At 34.8% G+C, this 16,663-nt stretch overlaps 1 protein-coding gene across 4 annotated transcripts in view; it reads left to right on the top strand.

Annotated features, from left to right (window-relative positions):
- Nucleotides 1–16,663, top strand: part of ZNF385D (zinc finger protein 385D) — a 943,735-nt gene that overhangs the window by 186,732 nt on the left and 740,340 nt on the right. For 2 of the 4 annotated variants that reach the window (XM_019024766.4, XM_019024765.4), the window contains exon 2: nt 16,417–16,635. In XM_019024766.4, coding sequence (XP_018880311.3) covers nt 16,417–16,635 — 219 coding nt within the window. Of the gene's footprint in view, nt 1–16,416; nt 16,636–16,663 lie in introns of those variants that run through there. The other 2 variants (XM_055383493.2, XM_019024768.4) reach the window with 2 other exon arrangements.

The raw sequence follows: 16,663 nt of genomic DNA, 5'->3' as shown, positions 1-16,663 counted from the left end.
AATGGGTAGATCATATTTAAATACATGTATTATTTGTTTTAGGAAAAAGAGATTGCCACTGTCCATGGTTTTTGCGCATAAAATTGTAGTTTAGCTTGCATTAAACCTGCAATAAAAGTTGTTTTACTAACGAGCACCATTGAATTACAAATGAGTATGACACAATATTATATCTAAACATTTGCCTATTATGCCATTTAATTTGGCTCAAATGTTCTCTTAGTATTTCGTTTCTGTCCCCAGTTATTTTTGATCTATACATTTATTACTTGAAACTTGCAATTTTAACGTTTCTACAACCTTCTCAGTTTTTATCACTGGAATTTTGGATGGAGTAAAGTAGATTGCTCTCTCGTTGGTAGATTATAGATACAATGAACTGAAGTTGATAGTAAATAACAATATCCAGTGTACAGCAAGGTATCTCCTGATTTCAGCATTTCTGGGAGAAAATTCATCTTTACTTAAAACATATTTTAACCTACCTAAAAACTCAGGACAAGGCAGGATTTAAAAAAAAAATAAGATTAAAAAAATGGCCAAGTGACACCACTACAAATTTTAAAAACGGGTATCTATGGAGCCACAAATCTATAACATCTTAGCATGTGAAGGAAGTTCATGGCAATGTAGTCCATTTGTCCTTTTTTGTTTTGTTTTGATTGAGACGTAGTTTCACTCTTGTCACCCAGGCTGGAGTGCAACCTCCTCCCAGTTTAAGCGATTCTCCTACCTCAGCCTCCTGAGTAGCTGGGATTATAGGCACCTGCCACCACGCCTCGCTAATTTTTGTGTTTGTAAGTAGAGACAGGGTTTCACCATGTTGGACAGTCTGGTCTCGAATTCCTGACCTCAGGTGATCCACCCTCTTCGGCCTCCCAAAGTGCTGGGATTACAGGCATGAGCCACCGTACCTGGCCCCGTTTGTCTGTCCTTGAATCTAGTACCATCAAGTATTTTGCTTGTGTAGTTGAATTCTGAGAGCATCATCAAATGCAAAAGTTTTATAAATTAGCACACACAGTATTGAAGATTTGAGATCTGCCACAATGAGAGGAAAATTAAATGATAAAACATATGTTGAAATGATTTATCTCCCTTGAAGTCAAAGCAAACAAAAATTTTTAAGATATATTTTAAAGACAAAACACCATGTTGCCCTGAGGTCAATAATGGTTCCATGAACATGAGTGTGAAATATCACTTTTCCAAGTGGGCCGGGATTTATTGCATTGGAAGGGAATAGAGATCATTTGTTCACCTCCTTCTTACAAATGGGAGAACAGAGTCAGAGGGCTGAAGGGTTTGCTGGAGGCCACACAACTTGAACATGTTACAATCAGCACGCTTTGATAATCCTTGCTTTTTGTACCACTACTGTAAGTAAATTAATGATCAGAACTCCTGAAAGTGATCTTTGAATTCACCAGAGAATTGGAGTTGATATTTAGTTTAAAATTCACATACTGACAAAGTGAAACTCATAGTTTTGTACCCTACATTTCTTAAATCTTAACCTAAATAAACAAAGGAACTTTCTTTTTTAATTAACAGTTCTTTCACAGTATAAAAGTAAAATATAAAAAATGCAAAAAAAATTTGTTGAAAACTAAATTTAAAAAAAACCCTAAAGCTACAGAAAAGGTGAAAAAATAACTAATAGTTCTAAGACCTCCATTTTGCCAAGTTCCATTTTAATTAGAAAGCAACATTCAAAAGGGAAGTTATAGTTTAATAATCTACTAAACCCATTTTTAAATGAAAATATATATATTAATGGCACAATAGAAATATACTTTTATAACTAACTTTCATAAAGAATCCTTGGTTTTACAACTTCTCATTCTCAGGAGGCTGAGGGGGGTGAATCACGAGGTCAGGAGTTTGAGACTATCCTGGCCAATATGGTGAAACACCGTCTCTACTAAAAATAAAAAAATTAGGTGGGCATGGTGGTGTGTGCCTGTAGTCCCAGCTACTCTGGAGGCTGAGGCAGGAGAATCGCTTGAACCCGGGAGGCGGAGGTTGTAGTGAGCCGAGATTGCACCACTGCACACTGCATCCAGCCTGGGCGACAGAGTGAGACTCCATCTCAAATTAAAAAAATAAATAAATAAATAACTTCTCATTCTCTGAAGATCAAAGCACTTGAGAAGAGCAGAATGCATACTGTTACCTTTAAGATAATTTTTAAGATAATTTAATTTTAACTCCCCGAGTTAGATGACTATGAAAAATAAAAAGGAAAAATGTCCAAGGAACTTCCTCTCTTAATAATACTATATGTAACCTTAACTATTGATGCTATAGTTCTAACTCATTATTTTTCTTTCATTAATAGAAGTGGACAGAAGCTAAAAACCACCTTCAATTAATAATATTTCTTTATTTGCTTTAAGACTTTTATTAAGTCTCTTCCTTGCCTTCTTTTCAGGTCTAAGAAACCCAGTTTTTTACAATTAAAATTTAATACTTAATCTTTCACATTTTTTCTTAGATCTATATTTATATCCATATCCATCATTTCTCTATTTGGAGCTTAAATCTAAATACAATGCATTTGAGAAATACAAATACAACAATATTTACTAAAGTCTCCTACATATGAAAAAAATCTCTACTGTATATGTATAATTATTTTTTATCTTAAATTTACTACCCTGCAATACATTTTTATTTATAATAACTGCTATAAGTAATTTTCAATTTGGATTCTTTTAACAGTCTAGACTTGGTTCTACAAACTTATTAAACAATCTTTCAAGCTTAGTTGGATAATAGAAAAATATGTTAAATGGTACCATAGTGAAAAATGAATACTACCTAGTTTATCTTTTTAATGGGTTTCTACTCTCTCTAAGTCAAATTCAATAGTGATACATTAGTCAGTGTATCTAGTATAGCAAATAAATTTCTTCTTATATGGTAAATCTGAATAATTTGTGGATCCCTGCAATGTGTCATGTGAAACAAAATCCAGCCTCTGAAGGAAAGATTGCCATAATTGATTAGTTATGTCTGTCATGGATGTGCATCAGGTGATCAAGTTCTTCATATGGGAAAGAGTTAACTTATTTCTTTTAACTTTCACTCAAGTATGTTTGGGATTAGGGATACAGCTGGGATATTTAATTCATTTAACAAAAAAACATGGTTTTGGTTAGGTGGTAATTTGTTTTAAGACATTTTCTTGACAAATATTTTTCCTTGGAAATTTGGGTTACTTTCTAATTTTAATATTAATTATTGCAAGAGAGTTAGTTGGTATAGTAGTTATGTATTTATGCATAATACTATTACAGAAGCTTTATGTCTTAAGACAACACACATTTATTAGCTCACAGTTTCTGAGGAGCAGTAGTCCACACATTGCCTAACCAGGACTTCTTCCAGGCTACAATAAAGATATAGGCAGGGATGTGTTTTCATCTATAGTTCAACTGGAGAAGGAACCACTTCCTCACTCATATGTTTGTTTGCGGCATTCAGCTGCTTATTAGGGTCTCATTTTTTGACTGGTTTTTGGCCAGAGACTACCCTAAGATCCTTGCCACATGATCCTCTTCTCAGGGAAACTCATAATAAAATCACATTTTTTTCAGATTGTAGAAGTGAAATGTAAGACAACCTGAAAAAGCTTTGGCAGCTTGCTTCTTCAAAGCTAGTGAGGGAGAGTCTATGGGCATTACTATCTTTTTGTAACATAATCCCACTCATGATGTATATCCCATCACCTTTACCATATTTTTTTTTTTTTTTTTTTTTTTTTTTGAGACGGAGTCTCCCTCTTTCGCCCAGGCCGGAGTGCAGTGGCCCCATCTCTGCTCACTGCAAGCTCCGCCTCCTGGGTTCACACCATTCTCCTGCCTCAGCCTCCAGAGCAGCTGGGACTACAGGCGCCCGCCACTGCGACCGGCTAATTTTTTGTGTGTTTTTAGTAGAGACGGGGTTTCACCGTGTTCGCCAGGATGGTCTCGATCTGCTGACCTCGTGATCCGCCCGCCTCGGCCTCCCGAAGTGCTGGGATTACAGGCTTGAGCCACCGCTCCCGGCCACCTTTACCATATTCTATTGGTAGAAGCTAGTTACAGGTTCTACCCTCCAGGAGAGTGGACTGTGAAAAGGTCTGATTACCTCAAGGTGGAAATTAGAGCGGCCATCCTAGAGTATATCTGCCACAGTTAGGATGCGTAAATTTTCAGGGAAATTTATCTGGGTATAAGAAAATATTCTCATATAGCCTGAAAATATCCTGAATCATCGTTAGTACCTGCCCTTCTCCTTTAATAGTGAAAGGGAGAAAACTGTAAAAGGAAACATTGATCTAAGAGTAATTATGACATTTATAATAATTGTTATGGAAAAATTGGTTGCAGATAATATAAGAAAGTCTATATTACAAAAAGACTAGGCATGGACAGCAGTTGAAATCACCAAAGTATTAAAATATATTTTAAGAAGACAGAATCAATGAGAAAAGAAAGAAAACCTGAGACTTTCAGCATTATAAATGAGAGAAGGAGAAAGCAAAGCTGTCCCTTTAAAAAAAAAAAAAAAAAAAAAAAAAAGCATATAGCTGCTGGATTTACAAGCCGAAATCTTCATCACAATTCTCCTCTTAGCCTTACTGTTAAAAGTCATAGTCAGTATGATATTGGCTGTGGGTTTGTCGTAGATAGCTCTGATTATTTTGAGATATGTCCCATCAATACCTAATTTATTGAGAGTTTTTAGCATGAAGCGTTGTTGAATTTTGTCAAAGGCCTTTTCTGCATCTACTGAGATAATCATGTGGTTTTGTCATTGGTTCTGTTTATATGCTGGATTATGTTTATTGATTTGCATATGTTGAACCAGCCTTGCCTCCCAGGGATGAAGCCCACTTGATCATGGTGGATAAGCTTTTTGATGTTCTGCTGGATTCGGTTTGACAGTATTTTATTGAGGATTTTTGCATCGATGTTCATCAGGGATATTGGTCTAAAATTCTCTTTTTGTGTTGTGTCTCTGCCAGGCTTTGGTATCAGGATGATGCTGGCCTCATAAAATGAGTTAGGGAGGATTCCCTCTTTTTCTATTGATTGGAATAGTTTCAGAAGGAATGGTACCAGCTCTTCCTTGTACCTCTGTTAGAATTCGGCTGTGAATCTGTCTTGTCCTGTACATTTTTGGTTGGTAAGCTATTAATTATTGCCTCAATTTCAGAGCCTGTTATTGGTCGATTCAGAGATTGAACTTATTCCTGGTTTAGTCTTGGGAGGGTGTATGTGTCGAGGAATTTATCCATTTCTTCCAGATTTCTAGTTTATTTGCATAGAGGTGTTTATAGTATTCTCTGATGGTAGTTTGTATTTCTGTGGCATAGGTGGTTATATCCCCTTTATCACTTTTTATTGCATCTATTTGATTCTTCTCTCTTTTCTTCTTTATTAGTCTTGCTAGTGGTGTATCAACTTTGTTGATCGTTTCAAAAAACCAGCTCCTGGATTCATTGATTTTTTGAAGGGTTTTTTGTGTCTCTATTTCCTTCATTTCTGCTCTGATCTTAGTTATTTCTTGCCTTCTGCTAGCTTTTGAATGTGTTTGCTCTTGCTTCTCTAGTTCTTTTAATTGTGATGTTAGGGTGTCAATTTTAGATCTTTCCTGCTTTCTCTTGTGGGCATTTAGTGCTATAAATTTCCCTCTACACACTGCTTTAAATGTGTCCCAGAGATTCTGGTATGTTGTGTCTTTGTTCTCGTTGGTTTCAAAGAACATCTTTATTTCTGCCTTCATTGAATGGGCAAACACTGGAACCATTCCCTTTCAAAACTGATACAAGGCAGGGATGCCTTCTCTCACCATTTCTGTTTAACATAGTATTGGAAGTTCTGGCCAGGGCAATCTGGCAGGAGAAGGAAATAAAGGGCATTCAATTAGGAAAAGAGGAAGTCAAATTGTCCCTGTTTGCAGATGACATGATTGTATATCTAGAAAACCCCATCGTCTCAGCCCAAAATCTCCTTAAGCCGATAAGCAACTTCAGCAAAGTCTCAGGATACAAAATCAGTGTGCAAAAATCACAAGCATTCTTATACACCAATAACAGACACACAAGAGAGCCAAATCATGAGTGAACTCCCATTCACAATTGCTTCAAAGAGAATAAAATACCTAGGAATCCAACTTACAAGGGATGTGAAGGACCTCTTCAAGGAGAACTACAAACCACTGCTCAATGAAATAAAAGAGGATACAAACAAATGGAAGAACATTCCATGCTCATGGGTAGGAAGAATCAATATCGTGAAAATGGCCATACTGCCCAAAGTAATTTATAGATTCAATGCCATCCCCATCAAGCTACCAATGACTTTCTTCACAGAATTGGAAAAAGCTACTTTAAAGTTCATATGGAACCAAAAAAGAGCCCGCATCGCCAAGTCAATCCTAAGCCAAAAGAACAAAGCTGGAGGCATCATGCTACCTGACTTCAAACTATACTACAAGGCTCCAGTAACCAAAACAGCATGGTACTGGTACCAAAACAGAGATATAGACCAATGGAACAGAACAGAGCCCTCACAAATAATGCCGCATATCTACAACTATCTGATCTTTGACAAACCTGACAAAAACAAGAAATGGGGAAAGGATTCCCTATTTAATAAATGGTGCTGGGAAAACTGGCTAGCCATATGTAGAAAGCTGAAACTAGATCCCTTCCTTACACCTTATACAAAAATTAATTCAAGATGGATTAAAGACTTACATGTTAGACCTAAAAGCATAAAAACCCTAGAAGAAAACCTAGGCAATATCATTCAGGACATAAGCATGGGGGTCAAGGACTTCATGTCTAAAACACCAAAAGCAATGGCAACAAAAGCCAAAATTGACAAATGGGATCTAATTAAACTAAAGAGCTTCTGCACAACAAAAGAAACTACCATCAGAGTGAACAGGCAACCTACAGAATGGGAGAAAATTTTTGCAATCTACTCATCTGACAGAGGGCTAATATCCAGAATCTACAAATAACTCAAACAAATTTACAAGAAAAAAACAACCCCATCAACAAGTGGGTGAAGGATATGCACAGACACTTCTCAAAGGAAGACATTAATGCAGCCAAAAGACACATGAAAAAATGCTTATCATCACTGGCCATCAGAGAAATGCAAATCAAAACCACAATGAGATACCATCTCACACCAGTTAGAATGGCAATCATTAAAAAGTCAGGAAACAACAGGTGCTGGAGAGGATGTGGAGAAATAGGAACACTTTGACACTGTTGGTGGGACTGTAAACTAGTTCAACCATTGTGGAAGTCGGTGTGGCGATTCCTCAGGGATCTAGAACTAGAAATACCATTTGACCCAGCCATCCCATTACTGGGTATATACCCAAAGGATTATAAAACATGCCGCTATAAAGACACATGCACACGTATGTTTATTGCAGCACTATTCACAATAGCAAAGACTTGGAACCAACCCAAATGTCCAACAATGATAGACTGGATTAAGAAAATGTGGCATGTATACACCATGGCATACTATGCGGCCATAAAAAAGGATAAGTTCATGTCCTTTGTAGGGACATGGATGAAGCTGGAAACCATCATTCTCAGCAAACTACCGCAAGGACAAAAAACCAACCACCGTATGTTCTCACTCATAGGTGGGAATTGAACAATGAGAACACATGGACACCGGAAGGCGGACATCACACACTGGGGCCTCTTGTGGGGTGGGGGGAGAGGGGAAGGATAGCATTAGGGGATATACTTAATGTTAAATGACGAGTTAGTTGGTGCAGCACACCAACATGGCACATGTATACATATGTAACAATCCTGCACATTGTGCACTTATACCCTGAAACTTAAAGTATAATAATTTTAAAAAGTCATAGTCAGTCTAGCCTACATTATCTCTCTCTTCTCAAACTCCACAGAGAACTAGGGTATTGTGTGATGTGATGTACAAATATCCTAAGTGGCTAAACGAGTGCTAGCACAGGGCAGGTACTTAAAATATATTTGTCATATGACTTTTTAATAACTCGTAGGGTGCCTACTTTTTTTCTTGGCATAACTTTTCACCAGATATACGTAAGAACAATCATTCTCTAATTCAGGTCTTCAGAAATTTTTCTGGGGCAAACCTTTCTTAAGTTTTATGTAAGCTGTTTTAGATCCAAAGTAGAGTAGAACTAGCTGAAAGCACAAAGATATTTGGTGCATTTTCAAGAAAATAGGGTTGATGTTTAAAGTAGCTTTAAAAAAATCTGGTCTGAGAACTCAAGAGCAGGACTCACAGTGCAGCCTCAGCATCCCTGGTGTGATGGCAGACACGCTGTGTGGCATAACTCCAGGGGGATCATGTTTTGCCAAGGAGGCCCTGATGGCATGACTGATTCAAGAAGAGATTCCTAAAATAGGAACAATAGGTCAGAATACAGGAAAATATTTGTGTACTGTTGGTTAAAAAAATGTAATAATATATAATTTTTCATTGGTCTTTGAAACTTTGAGGAATACATGCATGACATTGAAATTTAAGACATATCTGATCTATTATTTATATAGTAGTGGATTCTACTTGAATAATTTACCTTTTTTAACAAAATGTTGTTGTTTTTATTTTCGAGGTTAAACTATGGGCTCCCATTTGGCCTCAAAAATATTTTAGTGCTTTCATGGTGAGTCATTTGAAGATTAAGTTAAAATTTCTTTTTGAAACTGAGGACTCAAAATAGAAATTCTGATTTGAAACTTAAAATTCTAAAAAGTCTACTGCTTAAAAGGGAGAAAGGAATGCATTTAAACGTTTCATTCTGTATCTCATTCTGCCACTCTGGGCTTAATTTTTGTAGGTGAATCTGCAAATATTCAGTTAAGACTTCCATCACCTTGTAAAAGCCATAGTTGTATTGAGACCAACAAATTTAATGTGATACTGTGATGTGATAAAAACTGTACTTGAAATACAATCCTTTAACCTTGATTTGCCTTATGTAGTCTTCTATAATGTAATTTCCTGTCATAAAAGTAAGATGTTCCTAATTAAAATATTCTCATTTTTGAAGTTCGTAAGTGATATTTAAGTTAGGAGATGATGTAAAACAATTAATGCTTTTTAATAAAGAACTTATGATAACATGTGACAAACAGTTTAGATTATCTTCTATTCTGTGACTTTCCCCCGGTTTATCTTTAGTATCTGAGTTGTGTGGCTAAATATTGGTGAGTTCGTTAGCTGTGCTATACACACACACACACCACTGAAGCTGAATGTTGTGTTAGAATATGTGTATGTTAGATATTTACAGAATTATAGTAATGCTATTTTTATGTCTTGGGAATTTCCAGTTGCTGTAGTTTTAATTTTAAATTCACACTGCACTCTAGTGGGGAATTAGATCAACACAAAATTATTTTTATAATGGTGCTTTATAGCACTGTGAACTATTTACAGTTTTAATAGTGAAATATAGAAGATATTGTGACCCACTATAATTTTCTCAAATGCTAAATGCTATAAATATGATTTTATATATTATATATAATATATATTTAATGTTTTACCATAACAGTAAAATAAATTTTTCTACATTAGTCTTGAATATAGAGGAAGATTCACTACTGAAGTAGTTTATTTGATTTATTTATATATATATGTATTCCAAATATGATGCATAAAATCTATATACATTATATATACATATGTATAATTTATACACATATATGCAGTATGTATATGCATATACAGATGTAAGCAATACTCTCTAAATCCTAATACAAGGAAATGCTGAATAAAAGTTACTACCTATTTTTTTCATCGAAAAAAGGCCAAATTTCTTTCACAAGTTTTATGAATAAAAATGAGATTTAAAAATATTTGCCTAAAATGGTTCATTACTAGTCTTAATTTTCTGAAGCAATTTAACTTAAATCCTGCATGGGCAACTTTGAACAGCAATGTGTGGCTGGAGCCACCTTTCAAATCACCTAATAGCTTTTTTTTTCTCATTTTTTCTAAGTTATTTCAAATTAATTTTAGTGCTTTTAAAATCCACTTATGATAATTGTCTCTGGAAATTTTATTCCAAGAAAGCAGTATCTAATCCCATGACATTAGTATAGTATTTTTCTCTTTTTACTCTATATATGCTTATTCATGATTTCCACAACCTTTTACCATTTTTAAAGGTGATTTTAAATGCTTTCTGCAAAATGACATATTACAGTAGCAGTTGTATCATCATATTCTTACAAATAATAAATCTTTGTTATATTTTTACCTTCATTTTATGAGATGGTCAAGAAAATTGTATAAGAATTATAAACTCCATTAGGATTTGTATATATCATACAAATTACAACTCCCCTTCTGTGAAATGGACTAGATTGATATCTTCCCATACAGTACTTTTTTTCCATAATAAAGCAATTTTAAGAACTCTTTATAAGAGACTCTATAAGGAAGTCAATATTGGTGGATTCTTCTTTTCAGAAGAATAAGTATTTTTGAGCAAAACTTTTGTAAAATGTGGGGAATATTTAGACATTAAATTTTATTTTTTCAATGAAATTATTTTTAAAGAAATGGCCAAAATCTGTCACCTGTTGTGTTCTGTATAAATATTACTAAAACTTAAGAATATAAAGCTGCTTACCAAATAAACTTGTAATTTTGACTTTTTAATAAAATAGCCAGCTGTCATCTACCCTGACTAGTTGTATTTCAGTGTTATCGCCATGAAGTATCTCTAGATTAGATTTTTATTTTATTTTCCGTTGAACCAAAAATAATTTCTGGCGATATTATCATATCAAGATTTCTAAAGGAATTTTCAGTGTTTAGCCTCGGTCTCTACCACTATTTATATGAGAGTGTCTGTGCTAAATGTCTTCTAGATATGTAAATTCCTATCTGCCAACTTTTAAAAAAATTATACAGTGGGAGAAGTCATTGTAAAACAAGAATATTTTGGTTTATTTATACCATTTAGAGTCGTATGACTTTGTAAGTCATTTGTAAAACTACTTACAGTGTGGTTTATTGTGCACTAAACTGTCTGTTAGTGGCTGTCATCTACAGACGTTTCATTGTCAATTCAGATTATCTTAGAAACTTGAGGTTCTTGGAGATTTTAGAGGTTTGCCACTTTGACAAGGCATCAGATGCAAGAACAATGACTAAAGCCAATCATGGACAAAACGATGTAACCTGGCTCGTTAAAGTTGAGATAAAATACACTATTTGCAGGGAAAGTTTTCTACTCATTAAAATTGGGTTTGGTTGTCAACTAAAATACACTATTTTACATACGTTCATTTTATATTAATGATTGTGGGAGTTGCAATAGGGTTAAAACACTAAAGCGAATATCAAGTTTATAAATTGTTAATTATGTGGTGGTTGGCTTGGATACCTCTGTGTGTGTGTGTGTGTGTGTGTGTAAATGGCTTATAATCTTAATTGAAACTGATAATAAATAGAAGGAATCAGTTGAGGTGTATTAGATTTTTTGTTAGTGGGTTGGTAGCCCAGTTATTCAGAAGGAAAATTTGAATTAGATAAAATGACTTACAACTGTGTTCCATATTGGATTTTTTAACCCTCAACCCTTTCTTTTCTGAATTGAATTTACCTACCTAGTCACAGGCAGGAGAATTCTGAGCTTTTCACAGAGGGCTGGGGAGCCTTTCCATTGTAAGTTTGTATACGGCAAGCAAGAAGATAGGAGAAGGTCATTTCAGGCAAATTTGAGATAAAGAGCCATCCGATGGTGGACCACACATGAAGCAGTGAATGTTTCCCTCATTCTTCAAATCACATAATTTGTTTCTACCGCGAGTTGAATGAGCAAGGGATAAAGAGAACAGAAGTTTCTTTCTAAGTTCTTTCCCAGAGCACACAAGTTCTCAAGAGGTTCCTGTTTTATTGTCAAGGAGAGAAAATGGTCTCTGCTCTATTTTCCAAATTTAAAAAAATATTAAATAAAACTTTTACTGTATAATTGTCTTAGAGTTGCAGAAAAGTTGCCAAATTGGTAGAGTTCCCATAGACCTCCCATCCAATTTTCTCTATTGTTGATATCTTTTGTAAATACGGTACATTTATTACAACTAACGAACTAATAATACATTATTATTAATGATACTCTACGTTTTATTTGGATTTCATTAATTTTTCCTCTGATGTCCACGTTTTATTTTAAGGCCCCATCCAGGATACCACATTTCATTTAGTTTTAGTATTTCTTTAGGCTCCACTGGGCTGTAACAATTTCTCAGACTTCCCCTAGTTTTGATGACCTTGACAGTTTTGCATATTGGTCAGGTATTTTGTGTACTGTGTCTTAGTGTGTGTTTGTCTATTATTTCTGTAAGGAAGATCACAGAGGTGAAATACCATTGTTAGCATGTCATATTAAGGATTCTTGCTATCAGTGTGACCTATCACTGTTGATGTGAGACTTGATGTGGCTGAAGTATTATTTGTCAGGTTTCTTCACTATAAAGCTACTTTTCTCCTCTTTCTGTGCCACAGTATTTGGATGCAAGTCACTAAGCATAACCTATACTTAAAGAGGAAGAGTGTTATGCCCTATCCCGCTTTGAATGGAGGATGTCTATTTAAGTTATTTGGAATACTTCTAAATGAGAGTTTGGTATCTATCTCCTTCATTTGTATTTATATCAGTATATACTCATTGAAATTTATACTTTAGGCATTAATCCAATAATATGTTGCTTAGATTATTGCTCAAGTTGCTCCAGCTTTGTTTCCTGGGAGTTTTTTCAGTTGGCTTCTGTGTCTACAACTTTTGATTCTTAATTAGGTTACATGAATTGTAGGGTCCACCAGAGACCCATGCCAGGGGTGGCGTGGGTTAGAGAAGATGAGCACTTCTCAGGGCAGTCTTGATACCAACAGCTGGTCCTTTGGCAAAGGTGGGGACATTTCAGCTTATGTCAGAACAATGCACTAAATAAATCAACTGCAAGAACCACATTGCATCCCAGAAAAATATTGTTTCTACTTTTATTTTTTCTCAAATTAACTCACATACATTGTTTAATATAGCTTACTAAAAATGAGTCATCTTATGTGTGCCACATTTTATTTATTCCTGTGAGTCTGCAAGAGTAAATCAGTATCCACATCTAGAAAATTAAAGCACACTCACACAAACACCTCATTCCTTTGATAATTACTCTCAGGATAATTCCAGTTCTTGAACATGTTAAATAGTGCTGTGTATACTTACATTATTGTATTAAGCCAGACATCTTTCCAGTGTCTTAATGGTTCTGAGGGATGAAGGTTAGGAGGGAAAAAAGTGGACAAATTGATAAATTATTTTGGGTTCCAAGACAGTCACCTAACGTTTATGTATTACTGCTGAACTTTTTCTCAGTGGAACTCACATATGTCAAATTTCCATTTAAAAATTTAAGCATGTCCTTTTTACCATATTGGGAAGGAAAATTGCTTACAAATATTGCCTCCTACTTCAGAGAGTGCCATTTGAGCCACTGCAGTTTTCCTGCAAAATCTGTAGTTTTTTTTTTTTTTTGAAACGGAGTCTTGCTCTGTTGCCCAGGCTGGGATGTAGTGGCGTGATCTTGGCTCACTGCAAGCTCCACCTCGCGGGTTCAGTCTATTCTCCTGCCTCAGCCTCCCGAGTAGCTGGAACTACAGGCGCCTGCCACCACGCCCGGCTAATGTCTTGTATTTTTTAGTAGAGACGGGATTTCACTGTGTTAGCCACGATGGTCTCGATCTCCTGAACTTCTGATCCACCCGCCTCGGCCTCCCAAAGTGCTGGGATTACAGGCGTGAGCCACCGTGCCCGGCCATCTGTAAATGTTTTATGATGTCCTACCCCAGCCACAATAATTTGAGGTTCTCTTTTTTCCTTAGTGTCAATACCACATAGTTTCTATTTCCTTTTAAAGTTGTCATTTTTGCACCTTAGTACAAAATTAATTGTTGACATTGTCTGATAATATAGTCTTTATTTTCTCAGGTGAGCAGGGAATTTCTCATGTGTAAGCAAATAAATCTCAGAGGCTTGAAAGAAAATCCTCCAATATTTTTCCCTGCTAAATTGTTAGCACATGTTCTTATTTTGTGGGTCAAGATGGAAATGTGAATCAAATAAGAAAATATTTTCTTCCAAATATATGCATACATTTAGCAAAAATGATGTGTTACAAGGGCACACCTACTATGACTATCTCTGTAGCATTGCCTAGTTCTGGCAAACCTAAGCTGTTCACGCTGGAGGAAGTAAGTTCTTTGGCTTATTTCTTTGAAATACATTGATTTAATTTTTCATAATAAATGGTCATCATGTGAAATTTTTTAAATACAGAAATGCTAAAGGAAAACAAGCCAACTCTAATCTTGCCACTCAGAATGAAATAATTCTAATACTTTTTCTAAGTCAAGTTTGTGCTTCATATGGTTGTAAACATACTCTATGTAAATTTACATCTTATTTTTGGTTTTTACTTATACACAAAATATTTTCCCATATTATATAACTTTCCTGATCTGCTTTTAATGGCGATGCATATTGCAGTGATTTTAGCACACCATCATTTACTTAATCATTTTACTACTTAACCATATTTGAGATAAAAGATTTAAAAGCATAAATCAACTCTAGACAAAAGAAGTTTTGAAATGTTCTGATTATAACCTGGATAGATATTTACATTTTTTTATTTATATAAAATAAGGAAAGCTGATATGCTTACATATTTTCCTTTCATTAAAATTAATCATTTTACAAAGTCTATAAATTTTCTTTTAAAATGACCATTTAAATTGCATATTTAAATTATTTTAACAAGGTTATCTGAGTAAGAGAGATAGAGTTTCCTTTTTAAAAGGAAGTTAATATATTTTAAATGAATTAGTTCACAAAGAAAGCATGCATTATGTACTGACCAATCTTTTACTCATTTTGGAATTTGGATAGTGACTTCGATACCCATAAATAGATTCAAGTATTAGCCATTTTTGCATGAGTTCACTAGTTTGATTTTCTTTAAAATTTTATTGGCAAACTGATAATACTTACATATTGTTAAAAACATTTCAGCATTTGTTATCTCATCTGCCTGATACCAAAGTCCATGGCTTTTGTATCATTAAGTTTGTATAATTGCAAGGACCACTTTTGTGATGCTTGTCAGTTTAACTCCAGAACCTAGGAGGATGCTGTCACATAGCAGTCAGTTCATAAATGCACATTAAAATCATGACTGTTTTTCTCTGCTAATATTTTTCAAATACTTTAAAATAACTCCTTAAAGAACTGGGAGAACTGGAATGGAGAACTCCTATCTGAACCATAGTGTGCGAGAGAGGCTTGGGTAGTGGAAGTAGAGAAAACTTAGAAATGAGGTATTATTATTTTAAATTACTTGTGAATGGATGTTAAATATAGATTACAATAGTTACTCTAATTATTGCCATCTTACTGGCCAATAATTGGTGGCACACACCTGTAGTTCCAGCTACTTAGTAGGCTAAAGTGGGGGTACTGCTTGAGCCCAGGAGGTCAAGGCTGTGTTGAGCCAAGATCATGCCACTGCACTCCAGCTTAAGTGACAGAGTGAAACCCTGTCTCAAATAAAGAAATAAATGTCATATTAAGGCCAGAGATACTGAAATTATGGGTTGACCTTTTCTCTTTGGTTTTAGTATACAAAGCGTACATTTATCCAGAAGTAATGCTTTCCAGTGTAAGCCATAAGTCAGTCACACTTTTTTTGTACCCTGATTATAAGGCTATCCTGGGTATTCAAAGCCTCTCTTGTGTGTCAGGTATAAAATATAAAATTTGGGGTATTGAAAGAGTGTTAGCATCTTTGTGTGTGTAGAATGTGTCCATCCAGATGTAAGTCACTTTACTTAACTAGTAAGGAATATAAGAATTTTATTTAGTTGAATTAAAACAAAATAATCTAATTCATTATTACACACTAGAGAACATGATTAAAAACTTCGGATTTAGAGATAAACTGAATGCTTATCACAGCTATACCACTTGTTAGCTGTGTGACCTTAGACGAGTTGTTTAATTATTCTAAAACTTAGTTTCCTCAGCTATAAAAAAGGGAAAACTATAGTGCTTATTACATTGTTATGATAATTAAATGAAGTAATAAAAACATATAGCACAGTATTGGGAATAGATAAAAAGTTAAACATTTGCCATTTATATTTCATTAAAGAGATTGTCTACTTTAGCATAGTGTGAAAGCAATCTATTAAAATGAGAGTACATAGAAATTTTTAATTCTTGTATGTAGAACAATCCTTATTTGCCACCCAATTTAATAAATATGAAGTAATCTAAAAATCTTGATCTGCTTGTTCATAATCTTCCTTGCACCCCCAGATTTCACATGTGTACACGATGGCGAGAGTGAGGCTGAATTAATACCTGATGACTTTGAAGAAAAACCAGAAAGAGAAAAGAAACATAGCAACTTTACTTTGTGCAATGTATGTAACATTCAGCTGAATTCAGCCGCTCAAGCACAAATCCACTACAATGGCAAATCACATCAAAAGAGATTAAAACAACTCAGCAATGGGACGCTGAAAAATGACAATGGTAAGCTTTTCTAAAAATATTTTCTCAA

This window comes from Gorilla gorilla, chromosome 2 (genome assembly GCF_029281585.2).
Source record: "Gorilla gorilla gorilla isolate KB3781 chromosome 2, NHGRI_mGorGor1-v2.1_pri, whole genome shotgun sequence".
NCBI classification, from domain to species: Eukaryota; Metazoa; Chordata; class Mammalia; order Primates; family Hominidae; genus Gorilla; species Gorilla gorilla.
This window is presented reverse-complemented; position numbering and strand designations above follow the sequence as displayed.